At 40.5% G+C, this 16,392-nt stretch overlaps 1 protein-coding gene across 5 annotated transcripts in view; it reads left to right on the top strand.

Annotated features, from left to right (window-relative positions):
* Window positions 1-16,392, top strand: part of smad10a (SMAD family member 10a) — an 84,369-nt gene that overhangs the window by 52,633 nt on the left and 15,344 nt on the right. For all 5 annotated transcript variants that reach the window (XM_062056700.1, XM_062056697.1, XM_062056699.1 and 2 more), the window contains 5 exons: window positions 2,854-2,955; window positions 3,313-3,366; window positions 11,758-11,941; window positions 12,052-12,220; window positions 14,124-14,262. In XM_062056700.1, coding sequence (XP_061912684.1) covers window positions 2,854-2,955; window positions 3,313-3,366; window positions 11,758-11,941; window positions 12,052-12,220; window positions 14,124-14,262 — 648 coding nt within the window. The remainder of the gene's footprint in view (window positions 1-2,853; window positions 2,956-3,312; window positions 3,367-11,757; window positions 11,942-12,051; window positions 12,221-14,123; window positions 14,263-16,392) is intronic.

The following is a 16,392-nucleotide window of genomic DNA, read 5'->3' on the forward strand; positions in this document are numbered from 1 at the left end:
CGGGGTATTAAACAGTCTTAAAATGTCTAAAATACAATAATTGGAAATTAAGGCCTTAAAATGTCTTAAATTCTATCAAAATCTCATGAAAACGTCGTAAAAGGGTAATATTGTGATTTTTTTTTGTACATTTTAAATGCTTCCTTTTGGTCCACATAACATGTAGTGATGTTTTTTTTGGTCAACATTTTGCATAGATTTTGTTCTATAGACCATCTTCAAGCCGCTTTCTGACCGTCTTTTCAAAATGCGTCGTTTTGTAGGCGGTCTTATTTACGTGCCGAAGTCTTCCTTTAGGCCGAGCTTTCTTCGACTGCGTCTCAACCCCGTCAGCCATGTTTTAGTTTTTAGCGCTTCCATATCAAGTCTACTGACAGATCCATTCATCCATCCATTTTCTACCGCTTGTCCCTTTTGGGGTGGCGGGGGGTGCTGGAGCCTATCTCAGCTGCATTCGGGCGGAAGGCGGGGTACACCCTGGACAAGTCGCCACCTCATCACAGGGCCAACACAGATAGACAGACAACATTCACACTCCCATTCACACACTAGGGCCAATTTAGTGTTGCCAATCAACCTATCCCCAGGTGCATGTTTTTGGCGGTGGGAGGAAGTCGGAGTACCCGGAGGGAACCCACGCAGTCACGGGGAGAACATGCAAACTCCACACAGAAAGATCCCAAGCCCGGGATTGAACCCAGACTACTCAGGATTTTCGTATTGTGAGGCACATGCACTAACCCCTGTTCCACCGTGCTGCCCTCTACTGACAGATATACAGGTGAAACTGGAAAAAATGTGAATATCGTGTAAAAGAAACTAGTATGTGATATAAACTCCTGACATGCTAAGTGAAATATGTTAAGCTTATATTTGTTATAATTTTGATTATCATGGCTTACAGTTTTTGAAAACCTTTAATTTTCTAAAATTTTCTTTTTTTTCATAAGCTGTAAACCATAATCATCACGATTATATCAAAAGAAGTGTCGAAAAATGTTTAGTTGGACATTATGAGCCTATGTCATATATTAATTTCACCTTGTAATTATAATTGCTAGTATAAACAAACCTTAGCATGATATTCTAATTTTTCAAGTTTCACCTGTAAGTTTGAACTATACGCTACTACTTTGTATTAAAAATGGCAACAACAGTCGATGCATGTGCATGTAAGAGTCAGTCTGCCCCACAACAAGAGGATAGGTGTCACAAGTTGTTGGTGACGAACCCCAAGATGCAGAGAAGGCAGGCTTGGTGCAGGAAAACATGATTTAATGTTCACAATAAGCAAAAACACAAACCGGGAACTAGGAACAGGCAAAATGGAAACATGAACCAGAAAACAGAAAAAATGGAAATAGGTAATGGCTAACAGGATCTGGCTAACAGGAAAACACAAAACAAGGAGCTAGGAGACAGCAAACTGTAAATAGTAGTGATGGGTCCAGCAACACAGATGCTTCGGCGCATGCGTTGAGCTCATAGAGCGATACCCTGTGTCGGTGCGTGTACCGCTTTTAGAAAGTCACGTGACCGATCATGAGCTGCTTTGGTCACTTGACCGATATGCGAACTGTATCGCACTGACACCTCCTCTGTGCCCCGTGAGCAACGTTCCCTCTAAGGTGCGCACCTGCGCAATTGCGCACTGCTCAAGCGTCCTCTGCTCACAGCAAATATATGAGTAAAAAACTTCTATCTAGAAAAACTAGTCATTTTCTGCCGTACAAACCAGGCCAAAACCAACTTGTCATCTGTCATCAACACACATACCACTAAGCCACTGGTGCGTTTATGGCCACACAAAAAGTCAGACAACTCAAACACCACACAAAGTTACACTATGACTCCTCAGTCATACGTGTGCTTATTTTACTGTCATTTATTATTAGTGTTAATTTATTGATTTTAATCATGGAATGCTGTTACTAGAGAAAGTTACAGGAATGACGGCGTGGCGAAGTTGGTAGAGTGGCCGTGCCAGCAATCGGAGGGTTGCTGGTTACTGGGGTTCAATCCCCACCTTCTACCATCCTAGTCATGATACATGTTCACATTATTTATTGACTGTATCTAAAAAAGATAAAAATATATTTTTATTTAAATTAAGATATGAAATAATCCTAAATGAAATACAATGACTTGGTTTATATTATTGTATATACTAGGTCATAAAATCAGTGTCAGTTGAGTCGGTCCATAGGTTGCCTGTAGGGATTTTTAATGTCCAGCAGATGTCAGTATTTAGTGACACAGTATCAATACAGTTTTGCAATGTGTCGAAACGCTTCATGACGCCTCATCAACCCATCACTAGTAAATAGCTATAGGAACCAGCCAACAGGAACAGCTTACCGCAAATAACGACATTGACGAGTATTAGCACGACAGGAAGTGATGACAATCACACTGACTGGAGGTCAACGCAGGTCTAAATAGCAGCTGGCTGATTGACACCAGGTGTGGCCAGGTGCCAATCAGCCGCAGCTGAGGGGAACAGCGCTCAGGGAGACTAGCAGGAAACTGAACCAAAATAAGAGCGCTTACAGGAAATAAAGACAGAGGGAAAACCAAAACATAACTAAACTGTCAGTGACAAACCTGACAATAGGAACTTATTGATTACAACGTGGGAGTACAATGGCGGACTCGTGAAAAGTTCTTCGAGTAAACCTCCACCCTATATGTAGATATTCGCTGACGTCACCAAGTGGCGGTACAAATTTGTCTGTGGCGATCTGTCAGAAATAAAGTAATCTTTGGGAAGTACTGGGTGTGGCATGTTTGGCTTGGGGAATTACCGTAGGAACAAAACACTGAATATGTCACGTTCGCTTTTCTGCAATGCAGCAGTGTGGACAGGCAGCAGCACAGCCGCCTACACTCCAATTGGACCCCTGCAGAATGGTCGTGGTCATCAGCAAACTCCCCTTCACCATCCAAACCAACATTGTGAGTTGTGCCTGACAATTTCCCTTGTGGATCATTAAAGTTTGTCCAAGTCTAAGTCTAAGTCTAACCTTTACTTTGAAAACATCTCCATTCTTAAATGACCTTGTTGTCCCAACTTTGTATAATTGATCAAATAATAGTGTAGTACGTAGTGTAGCCTCCATTTTTTTCTATAGGTATGTATATTGATACGGTCACTAATATCTGTCACTAATGTAATTTATTGACAATAGAATCTTACTCTTTGCATTGGTAATGTAACAGCATGCCTCTCAAACTATATGTCCACCACCATCATAGTCAGCACTACTTTGCATTATTTTCCTTACACTGCTTCTAATATTTTCTCATTTACAGGGTCTCAGCATCACGGCTCAACCTCTTTCCCCCCGTCTGTATCCAATCATCCAGGTTAGAGACATCCACCGCCACTATTGTAAAGCGTAAAAGTTACACCTTCCTTGTCATTGATAACTGTATGTACAGTGTTCCATCGCAAGGGTTACGATACAAACCCCCCTGTGAAAGTGAATTTCCGTGAAGTAGGTACACTATTTTTTTAAAGATTCGAATATCATATGCATTATAAGCCCTCCACACAGCTTTTACTAATCTTAAAGCACTTACAGGCTACGCCTACACTCTAAAAGCTACATTATTTTAACATGAAATAAAAATAACATTAAATGGGTACTCAAAGCTCAATGTACTCAATGGTGTAGTCAATGATACTCAATAGTATTTTGAAATCTGCGATGCAGAGACCGCAGTAAATGACCTGTAAAGTGGGAACACTACAGTGGAAGAAATCATTACTTGAGCCCCTGCTGATGTTGTATGTTTGGTTTTAAATCAAAATTATTTGTATTTTATTGACTGATATTTAATTTAATATTAGATCCGTAAGCAAATGGTTTCTTAAAGACGTTTCTTGTGGTTGCTCACCAGGTATGTGCACATCTCAGATCGGATTCATAAAGTCTACACTTATTCACTGGCTCCATTTTTGCCACCGGCTTTAAAATTCAGTTCGAAGTTTTATTCTGCATGTGCTAAGACAAAAAGATAATGACTTGGTAGAAAAATATTTATTGATTAACTGTGCAGCTCATTAGGCCACTATAAAAGTAATAATATCTATTAAACGTTTGACCCTTTAAAAGCAAGGACAAGCAAAGTGCTGATAAAAACAAAGTATCAATTTCTATGTCAACAAAGGACATTCAAAATAGCAGCAATAAAAACATCCATCCATCCATTTTCTACCGCTTGTCCCTTTTGGGGTCGCGGTGGGTGCTGGACCCTATCTCAGCTGCATTCGGGCGGTAGGGGGGGTACATCTTGGACAAGTGGCCACCTCCTCGCAGGGCCCAATAAAAGCATCAAACACTAAAAAGCTTGATAGCTTTGATAGAAAATATTTTATGATGATGATGATCTGTTTAGAAAGCTGCACACAATACAAAGTTTAGCTGGCGGAGTTTGGCTAAAATGATAGTTAAATATATTTTCCACACAACTCTTTTCCATTGTTAGCTAGATAGCTTACAAGCTAACCCCTGTGCTGTCGACATGCCTCTGCTTTAAAATGGTCCCATCACAGACATAGTGACATGAAAAGCAAGGTTCGCTTTGCAAATTGAGCAAGTTACTAATGTCTTTGACGTGTTTACGAGGAAATGTTCCCATATTGTCAATGCTTTCACTGACTGTTGTTACAATGGCCTCAGCCATTTTTCCCAACTTGCTGTTGGCCAGTCACCAAAACACCAGTGATGACGTCACCGACTATTATCGACAAATTATTTAATCGGTGACAAATTTTATTATAGTTTTTTCTACGTGGACTAATCGCTGCAGACCTACTTGGGAGCACTGGTGTTAGGAGTTGAATGACTTCAGATTTTTTAACGTCGACTCCTAATGTGATGAAATTCAAATTGAAGTAGACGAGTCGCTGATGAAATCATCCATATTTTTCCCCGTCATAGATAAAAACAGGACGAGGGTGTCACGCTAGAAAATGTAGCAGCAAGGTGAGAAAGAACCAATTGCAGGGATCAAGGTAGAAGCAACAGTGGACTGCAGCTCAAAAAAGTCAGGATCACATCATACAAAACATATTTGAAAGTCTAACTGACAAAAGCACAAAAAACTAAGAGAACCGCTAAGAGCATGAGCTTGGAGAGGAACTCACTACAAAGGACATATGACGACCGTACAAAGACTAGACAGCAAACTGAAAACTAAATACGCAGTCTTACTAGACCACTGAATACACCTGTACTAGACGCAAGAGGAAGGAGAAAGCTGATTGGAGGAAACTAGGGTCAGGGCATGATACAGGTGCAACACGACACACGGGGAACAAAACAGAGGACAACCAGAAACAGATCATGACAGATGGAATGCTTCGCAGCGATCTGTATTCACTGACAACAGACAAATCAAACAGCAGGTATATCCCCAACAAGCTGTGAATGAGCTTTAACATCAACTTAATTGTTATTTTCATGCTATGTTTAACCTAACAAGAACATACACTTTTTCCTCACATGAGTGCAAAAGAAAATGCTGTGAACAACAAGGGAGGCTAGTGCTTGTGGCTGGGACAACCATGTAATGTTTGCCCAACTTAAGCCATGTCCACACGGACACGGATACTTAAAGGGGATCAATGTTGATTCTAATCTACATTTAACACAATTCTGTGTGGTCTTGATAATATGTATAATTGGATATGCTTTGTATAAATCTAGCTCCACATTCTCATTTATAACCCAATTTCTGAGTCTCTATGCAATCGGTTCGATTGTGGAGGCGTTTTCTTTAGATTGCAAATGAACCCCTTTACGCCCCATCCTCTCCAAAAGTATCAGAATCAATCTTTTGAAGATGCACACTCTTAAATAAACCTCTTACAGATATGGTTGAAAGTAAACTTCATAAACAGTGTATAGAATACCCATTACAACATGGCGTGCAACGCCGCATAAATAAAAAGCTGCATTTACCAGCTTTTATTACACTGAATGTCGCCAGTCGTCGGCATTATTGTGCGCATGCAACAAATAAATAAAAATGATACTTTATACTAACTTCTCTTGTGGTTTCCATCTTTTGCATGTACTGGTGCATGTTGACAAAATAGTCCCGTGTAAAATGTTGTGGACAAATAAACACGGAAGTATTTATTTCATAGACATTAGAGCAGGCTGGATTGCGTGAGATGAGTAGAAATGACATGGGACGCTGCATGCAACAGTCTTAGCACAGTGAGAATAAGGCTGGACGACCAGATGGCCACATAAGTACGTCCACTACACAGCATAATACAAAACACAGCTGTCTGAGACATTCAAAACTGCGTGTAAGCTCACGCCAAAACGCATGAAAAAAGCCCCGGTTTTCTATAAGCCGCAGATATACAGTATATGTTGTCAAATGATGTATTTATGGCTATAGTTTGAGTTTATTTCGAACATGCATACGATTACAACATCATACATCACAATTTCCAGTTTCTCTTTTCAACATGTTCGAAAAGGAGTAGGAGTTTATTTTATCCTACCCCTTTTCCATTACATAACAATTGCTAACACTTTTGTTCACTTCCTGTTCTCAAATCATTCACAATATTTACACAGGAAGAGTTTGTACATGTATTTACTTACCTTAATTGTTTCCAAACAGTGTCTTTAACACGGCAGTAAAAACGGCTGATTAAACAAAACAACATTTATCGTCGTAGACCCACTAGCTGCGTAAGCTAGCTCTCCAATCAGCTAAACAGATCCAATAACTCCATGGTGACGTCTTGGTGAATTTTGAGGAATTTGTGAATCTTGAACAATACAAATGTTAGGGTCTTGGTCAAGGTGTTGACCCCAGGATACAGAGACGGGAGGCAAGGTTGAATTACAAAAAGGAAGACATTTAATTAGTCAAAAAAGGGATAATAAAAGGCGATGGGTCAGAAGCGCACACCATGTAACACAGACAAAAACAGGTTCCTCAGTGGTCGGCAGGGGAAACGGCCAAGGCGCACTGAGCACAGCAAAAAGTCCTACAAATAATCTTCTTTACCTTAGGGAGGCTAGGAAGCAAACACAAAGAGGTTAGGGATTTCAGGACTAAGGAGCGACAACGTACCAGGACTGGCAAGGTGAAGCAGGCGCGTGAGCATGAGGAATTCAGGGGACAATAACCGGCAAGGCCAAGCTGTCAGTGACTAGCCTAAATACTAGCGAGCTAATTAGTAGCAGGTGTGCCTCAGGGTCCGCCCCTCGCCGCGTACGAAGGTGCAGACATCGCAACAAGGGAGAAGGCAGGATAATGATAAAACACAACAACAAACAGAATGCCATTGTAAGATAATAGTACTAACACAGACACTCGTAAACGTGTTAGCATATTAGCTAATGCTAACGACGCTAGATTTATTACATAAGGATAGCCTTTACAAATATGCATAAAAACACTCCTACAGACAACACACATGAGACAGTTTATTAAGTAAGAGTTGTTTTAGTTATATTGTAAAACTTACAAACGTTGCTTGGAGTGATTAATTAAGAAACACTATGGTCGATTAAATGATTGACAACACTTGTACTTCTGGTTCAAAGCTTGAAACATCAGAAAACACTGTAGGCCAGGGGTGCCCATTACGTCGACCGAGAGCTACCGGTCGATCGCGAGCTACCGGTCGATCGCGGAGGGTGTGTCAGTCGATTGCCAGCTAGGCCATAAAAAATAGACCTAAAACTTAGCGATCATCAATATTCAATATTACGTCACCTTCATCACTTGACTCTGTTTGTGTTAAACATGCTTGTATTTTTATTAAACACCTTTAACATGTTATCAAAAAAATGTCTGTTTCGTGTGTGTGCGTGTGCGCGCGAAGATGAAGTAGATCACCTCGACTTGGTCATTTGGAAAAATGTGTGGGCACCCCTGCTGTAGGCATTCACCCAGCAGCACTTGCAGTGAGCGAACTCCTCCAAAAGATGGCGCCATAGCACAAAATATAAAGCACAAGTCTAGTGTCTTTGCATGTTTTTAATGAAAACTAGTTGCATTATGGCCGTCTGCGGAAAATAATCAATAAATTAGCCGCACCGTTTTATAAGCTGCAGGGTACAAAGCATAGGAAAAAAGTAGCGGATTATAGTCTGGAATTTCAAGTATACATGTATTCTTTAAAAACTGAGATTTTTGAAAACGCCAGCCAGGGTGAAGCGTTTTAAAAATTTAGTCTTCAGCGTGTAAATCCATTTGATCTGTGTCATAAAAAGTGTGCAACATTATTTCATGTTTTTAGACCTTATTTAACAAAAGAACATGAAGTTATTGACTTACAAGTGTTGTTTCATTTCATGCAGCAGCAGACGTTTGTGTGTGCATTTTATAACATCCTGTCAATTAAAAAATTCATAGTAATTTTTGGGCTCCATGAAAGTGAGTGCTGACACTAATGGAGAGGCTTTATAAAGCTTCCTAAGCTTCAGTTCGGGCAAAATGTGCATGATGGTAAGTGAATGTGTTAACGTGTTGACAGACTGTTTTGATCTGCATTTGTGGCTGTGGTTCGCTTTAACACTGGAAAGGCGAAAGTGGGAATCTGCCTTCATTCTGTGCCCACCACTTCAGCGGGTTTTGCATGCTGGGAATTTGCGGTGTTTGCAAATACTCACGGATCTCTTCGTTTGCAGTGCAATCATTTTTAGCTCTCCTTCCACTTCGAAAGTGCGGCTCAAATATGGTTTAAAATCCTGCTGGAGTCTAGCTTTCAAGCTGTTCCACCAGTTACCACTGTGACGCTTTCATGGCGAGTGATTTCTGGAAGCTTGGTTTCATGATCCGATATCTACCGCGCTGGAGCATGAGGACTGTGGAATTCCACCGGACCAGGCAGCTATTGTAGAGTTTGTTGGCTGGTAAGCCAAGCTGTACTTGCCATCTCTTCAGGGCGCAGGTGGCAAGTGTGATGTAGTCAAGTTGTCCCCAACCTCCGGTCCGTGACGCATTTGTCGCACAGAAACATTAAGTAATTTATAAACTACCGCATTTGCTCCAACTTAACTGTCGCCTGTCCCACTAAATACCGCAAAAGCTTGTTAATAGATGTATATTACAACTTCTGATAAGAAGTCACCATTTGTAATACAAACCCCGTTTACATATGAGTTGGGAAATTGTGTTAGATGTAAATATAAACGGAATGCAATGATTTGCAAATAATTTTCAACCCATATTCAGTTGAATATGCTACAAAGACAACATATTTGATGTTCAAACTGATAAACATTTTTTTTTTTGCAAATAATCATTAACTTTAGAATTTGATGCCAGCAACACTTGACAAAGAAGTTGGGAAAGGTGGCAAGAAATACTGATAAAGTTGAGGAATGCTCATCAAACACTTATTTGAAACATCCCACAGGTGAACAGGCAAATTGGGAACAGGTGGGTGCCATGATTGGGTATAAAAGTAGATTCCATGAAATGCTCAGTCATTCACTAACAAGGATGGGGTGAGGGTCACCACTTTGTCAACAAATGCGTGAGCAATTTGTTGAACAGTTTAAGAAAAACCTTTCTCGACCAGCTATTGCAAGGAATTTAGGGATTTCACCATCTACGGTCCGTAATATCATCAAAGGGTTCAGAGAATCTTGAGAAATCACTGCACGTAAGCAGCTAAGCCCATGACCTTCGATCCCTCAGGCTGTACTGCATCAACAAGCGACATCAGTGTGTAAAGGATATCACCACATGGGCTCAGGAACACTTCAGAAACCCACTGTCAGTAACTACAGTTGGTCGCTACATCTGTAAGTGCAAGTTAAAACTCTCCTATGCAAAGCAAAAACCGTTTATCAACAACACCCAGAAACGCCATTGGCTTCGCTGGGCCTGAGCTCATCTAAGATGGACTGATACAAAGTAGAAAAGTGTTCTGTGGTCTGACTAGTCCACATTTCAAATTGTTTTTCGAAACTGTGGACGTCGTGTCCTCCGGACCAAAGAGGAAAAGAACCATCCGGATTGTTATAGGCGCAAAGTTGAAAAGCCAGAATCTGTGATGGTATGGGGGTGTATTAGTGCCCAAGACATGGGTAACTTACACATCTGTGAAGGCGCCATTAATGCTGAAAGGTACATACAGGTTTTGGAGCAACATATGTTGCCATCCAAGCAACGTTACCATGGACGCCCCTGCTTATTTCAGCAAGACAATGCCAAGCCACGTGTTACATCAACGTGGCTTCATAGTAAAAGAGTGCTGGTACTAGACTGGCCTGCCTGTAGTCCAGACCTGTCTCCCATTGAAAATGTGTGGCGCATTATGAAGCCTAAAATACCACAACGGAGACCCCCGGACTGTTGAACAACTTAAGCTGTACATCAAGCAAGAATGGGAAAGAATTCCACCTGAGAAGTTTAAAAAATGTGTCTCCTCAGTTCCCAAACGTTTACTGAGTGTTGTTAAAAGGAAAGGCCATGTAACACAGTGGTGAACATGCCCTTTCCCAACTACTTTGGCACGTGTTGCAGCCATGAAATTCTAAGTTAATTATTATTTGCAAAAAAAAAATAAAGTTTATGAGTTTGAACAGCAAATATCTTGTCTTTGTAGTGCATTCAATTGAATATGGGTTTAAAAGGATTTGCAAATCATTGTATTCCGTTTCTATTTACATCTAACACAATTTCCCAACTCATATGGAAACGGGGTTTGTAGAACATTGGACAATGCACATTAATGAACATATAAAATGTTAATGTGCCAGAACTTTTTTGACCTCCGTGCCCAACCTTTTAGCTACCACTCCAATATTAACACTGAATGAGTAATCTTAGTCTTGATTTTGATCATATTCAAAATTTCTCTATGACATTTGTGCCAGACTTCTTCTGTTTGTTTCATATTGTCATTACAACTAAGTACCGCCGCGGCCTATACAGACCACAGCTGAAAAACAGATGTATTACATTCTAAGGGGCGCTCGCAGCCCAACGGCATGGTTAAGAAACACTGCTATATAGTATATGCCATCAACGTGCCAGGGACCGTCTCTTGTGAGTTGATTTTTCATGCTAATTTTTTTGCTGTTATTTTCTGCCACACTCATGGCTGGCTCATGAAAATAATACATACATTAAACCGGTCCCTGGTGGAAAAAAGGTTGGGGACCCCTGATGTAGTTTTCACTACATCTGGTAAGACTAAACCAGGCTTTATAACCAGCTGCTGCACGTGATATCCCAGGTCCTTAGGAAACTTTTCACAAAACTCAATGACTAAGTTCATGTTCCTGGCATTATGATTCAGGGGTGGAGCCTGCGGCTTAATTTGACTCAACACGGGAAACCTCACCTGGCCCGTTCACGGAAAGATTTGACGGATTGATAGCTCCATATCATTGTCCAGCTGCAAGTCTTGTGGTTTCAGTGTTGTAACATGTGTACAGGTGCTTAATGCGGCTATCAAGCATTTTTTTCCTGGCCCCAAACTGAGCTCTCTGCACCGATAGGAGCCTAGTCTTGATTTGACTTTTTATTTTCACTCATTCTCCTCCCCCGCGTGCACTTTTTTCCACCTTTTACGGTGCGCCACCCTAGTGGCAACCCATTAGCATTCCTGTACTGTCTACCCTACAGTGTATGTCCGCTCTTGAACGGGTCTGTGCTGAAAATGTCATTTTATTTTACTCTTTAAGTACTACCCTATTCTATCATTAGCAGCCAGTGACATAATTGTTTCTTTCACTGCTTGTTTTAATGTCTGTGCAGGACCAGAGTTTTGGTGTTCCATCTCCTACTTTGAAATGGACGTTCAGGTGGGTGAGATGTTCAAGGTGCCGTCCAGCTGCCCTGTTGTCACGGTAGATGGTTATGTGGATCCATCGGGAGGCGACCGCTTCTGCCTAGGCCAGCTGAGTAACGTTCATCGCACAGATGCCAGTGAGAGAGCCCGGTGTGTGCATAATTAAAAATGTTTGGTGCTTTTTATTATCAGGATGGTTTGTTGATTAAATTAATGTTCTCTTTAGCTTAACACATTGTTTTCCTTCCTGCTTGTTACAGGTTACACATCGGTAAAGGGGTGCAGCTGGAGTGTCGTGGCGAAGGCGATGTGTGGATGCGGTGTATGAGTGACCACGCTGTGTTCGTACAGAGCTACTATCTTGATAGAGAAGCAGGCCGGGCACCAGGTGATGCCGTGCACAAGATCTATCCTGGAGCCTACATCAAGGTTGGAATTCAACATGTGCACTGAGATACAGTTTTATGCACACATTTGTTTCCTTCTCCTTTGTTAACAACATACTTTTTGTCACACACTATGTGATACTCTGATATGTAACGCCACAAATATCTAGGGCAGCACATGTGCTACTATCGTCATTACAGGTCATTGTATTATAAGATTTCTTATTTGTTGCATCAAAAGTCATGCGTTGCAGCACATGACTGTTTTTCATAGACATCTGGTAGCTGTGGCCACAAAGTATGTTTACCTAAAGTCTGGACATACAGTATTCCTTGCATACAATATACCAGTAAGTAAACTGTGGGGCGGGCAAGTGTCAGGGTGCAGCGTGAGAGGCAGATAGTTCAGTATCAGTATAACAATGCACATTCTAGCACTTTTTGTTTCTGTTTTAAGAATCACAGTTGTTATATATTAAATGAATTAACTTAACTTAGAAAGTGTTTGAAGTTGTTGTAATCTATTTTGATAATCAGCTGATTGTACGCAGATACTGGTGCCAGCAACTCATTCTGTGGTTTGTACAGATCAATAGCTAATTATTATCTGATTACCAATAGTATTTGGATTTGAACTATCCAATTGATAACCACTGTAAGAGATAGATATATAGATAGATAGATAGATAGATAGATAGATAGATAGATAGATAGATAGATAGATAGATAGATAGATAGATAGATAGATAGATAGATAGATAGATAGTACTTTATTGATTCCTTCTGGAGAGTTCCCTCAGGAAAATAAAAAATGAATATATATATATTTGCAACATGATATGAATACAATAATTTTTTTAAAATGTTATTGTATGAATATATCTGCCTTTTTAATTGCGTACAGCAGTCATTCTCAAACTGTGGTACGTGGGCTCCATCTAGTGGTTTGCCAAAGAATCACTTAATTAAATATTTAAACACAGTGTTACTGTTCCAACAGTTTGTCATGTTACAGTGGCCAATAATATTAAATATACATGTTGAATAAAACCCTCTGCTTTGTTTTTAATAATAATAATAATAATAATGGATTAGATTTATATAGCGCTTTTCTAGACACTCAAAGCGCTTCACAGAGAAGTGAGAACCCATCATTCATTTTTACAACTCATTCACTCATCATTCATTCTCCGGTGTGAGCGGCACCGGGGGCAAGGGTGAAGTGTCCTGCCCAAGGACACAACGGCAGCGATTTTGGATGGTAAGAGGCGGGGATCGAACCTGCAACCCTCAGGTTTCTGGCACGGCCGTTCTACCCACTACGCCATGCCGCCCCTAATGAAAACTTAGGACTGCTATGCCACTGTACTTTAATGTTGGTCATTATGGTCGTACTTGGAGAGCCAAGTTTTTTCTGAGGAGGTACTTGCTGAAAAAAAGTTTGAGAACCACTGGTGTACAGTAATGTGCGTTCTTTGGTTATCAAAAAATCTGCTTAATAAAAATGTTCTCCTGTTACGGATTATCATTTGCAATAAAATTGTTGAAATTAGTATATTAGAGTCCTTTCTAGAACTCTATATCTCTTGATTTGCCAGTTTAATAGCAACTGAAGCTAACAAGCCAAATGCTAAATGCATTCTCCAGGTATAAGCCCTAAATGTACCTCTCATATTATTGTATGTTATAAAACCACATTTTATAATTTATTATCATGTGTTTATAAATTATTACTGACTTAGGGTGAATGAGATGGGTTTTATGTGGAAAAAAACTTCTTTTTTTTTATTGTAGAAAAATAATTGCAAGATAATTTTTTTTACCAAAAACATGTACATTTGCGGGATCACGAATGCTCAATCCCAAAAATGCGAAGAGCTTCTGTAAAGTATTTCCAAATGTGTTGAGTGTATGGTCATAATGTAAGATGTTTGTGCTGTGCTTAGGTGTTTGACCTGCGGCAGTGCCACAGACAGATGCAGCAGCAGGCAGCGACTGCGCAGGCGGCTGCCGCTGCTCAGGCGGCGGCAGTGGCAGGAAATATACCTGGACCAGGCAGCGTGGGAGGCATTGCACCTGCAGTCAGTAAGTGTTGTCAAGACTGTTTTGTTACTGTTTGATGACTGCTGTGTAGTTCACTTTTTAGTGCAATAAAAAAACAACTTTACAATGACATATATCATTAAAACAGCAAAAATGACTGCTATTATATTGTGATTGAATTACATGAGGTTATTTGTAACCAGATGTTTGGGCACGGAACTTGTGTTTTGATAGTGGTGCCCATTCCCCACACGGTACATTAGATGAGTAACAGAAAGTGTTAATGGCGTCACAGTGAAGACCAGTCTTTGGCTAGCAGAAGTCATTGTCCGCAATTGTGCCAAGGAGAAGGCACAGCTTTAAAACCCTCTTCTGTCGTTAAAGTCTTTAGGAACACTTGGGGCCTGATTTACTAAAGCTTTGCGCGTACTAAAACATGTGCAAACTTGATAACATACGCAAAGCTGAGCAGAATAAGGCGTGTAATCCATTTTGCATCTCTGTCTTCATTAATATGCAGAATATATGCTGATCATCAAAACGCCCACAATACTGGGAGATGAATGTGATTTATCAACACAACACCATCTTGGGAACACTACTTTGCGTTTTATTTAGCACGTTTGAAAAGGACACGCAAATTGACAGTTCCACACACGGCTGTGAGAGAGGAGTTCTCGCGCTACAAAGACACGATGGACAAAGAATAGTCCCTACGTGTAAATTTCAACATATTTGGATGGTCAGTAGTAAAAACCATTAGACACATTGTCTATTCAGCAACATCCTTTTATAATTTCATAGCTGCTGGATAACATAAGGGGCTGATTACAACAAATTAAATTGATGTGTTTAAGTTAAGTTAATAAAGTACCAATGATTGTCACACACACATTGTGGTGAAATTTGTCCTCTGCATTTGACCCATCCCCTTGTTCACCCCCTGGGAGGTGAGGGAAGCAGTGGGCAGCAGCGGTGGCCGCGCCCGGGAATCATTTTTGGTGATTTAACCCCCAATTCCAACCCTTGATGCTGAGTGCCAAGCCGGGAGAATGGGTCCCATTTTTATAGTCTTTGGTATGACTCGGCCGGGGTTTGAACTCACAACCTACCGATCTCAGGGTGGACACTCTACCCACTAGGCCACTGAGTAGGTTTTTTGGTATTTTTCAAATAGAATATATGTTATTAATATATATCCTATATGATAAAAACTTCTTGAAGTATACATTTTTTGCATCTTGAGCACAGTAGTGCAGCCCTTCAATGCACCTTCAGCAGTAAAAAAGGAACATTGCTACTAAATTTGCCAGTTTAGTAGCAACTGAAGCTAACAAGCCAAATGCTAAATGCATTCTCCAGGTGTAAGCCCTAAATGTACCTCTCATATTATTGTATGCTATAAAACCATATTTTATAATTTATTATCATGTGTTCATAAAAGATTACTGACTTAGGGTGAATGAGATGGGTTTTATGTGGTGTCAATGTAGATGCACTGCACGACTGCTTCTAAAATGCCCATAAAAAATGGTAGATGTCTCCTGCTTGTTTGACAACATAGAATACTGCTACATGTAGGAGCATGATAATATGGATGTACAGTAAATGAAAGTGTCTCTGGTGATGCCCCGTATAGTACACGCACAATCCTCATGTAAATAAGGTGGTCTGCACCACTTTTCAATTGCACATGCAATGTTAGTGGATCGCACACAGCATGCCCACTAATAGGTCACGTTATTTTATGGATTGCACAAGCCGTTTAGCGAGTGGTATTTGGATCTCTAGTAAATCAGGCTCTTGGTCTTCCTGGTGAAATATGTAAACAAAGTGTTAGATCCCAAGAAAACCCCAGGGCCAGCTCTCGGTTTTACAGACGTCGGAGCCCACACTTGAGCTGGTGTCAACGAGACTCGCCTGGTCTCTCACTTCCTTCCATCTGTACGTCAACCCCCAATTGTAAAAATGCAAAACCCTCAAAACATTGACCATGGTCAAATGCTAAAAAAATTCAAAAAGGGCAAAAATTCAAGGCAACTAAAACACTGATAGTGGATGTTAAAAAAATGGTTTACTGGGAGTTTGAATCTGTAGCAAAGGGAATATGTTTTTGGAATGATGGGGAGAGGAAAATTGCGGACTGTTTCTCTCTCAGTGCTGCTGTCTTGG

This window comes from Entelurus aequoreus, linkage group LG08, assembly GCF_033978785.1.
Source record: "Entelurus aequoreus isolate RoL-2023_Sb linkage group LG08, RoL_Eaeq_v1.1, whole genome shotgun sequence".
Lineage (NCBI taxonomy): Eukaryota > Metazoa > Chordata > Actinopteri > Syngnathiformes > Syngnathidae > Entelurus > Entelurus aequoreus.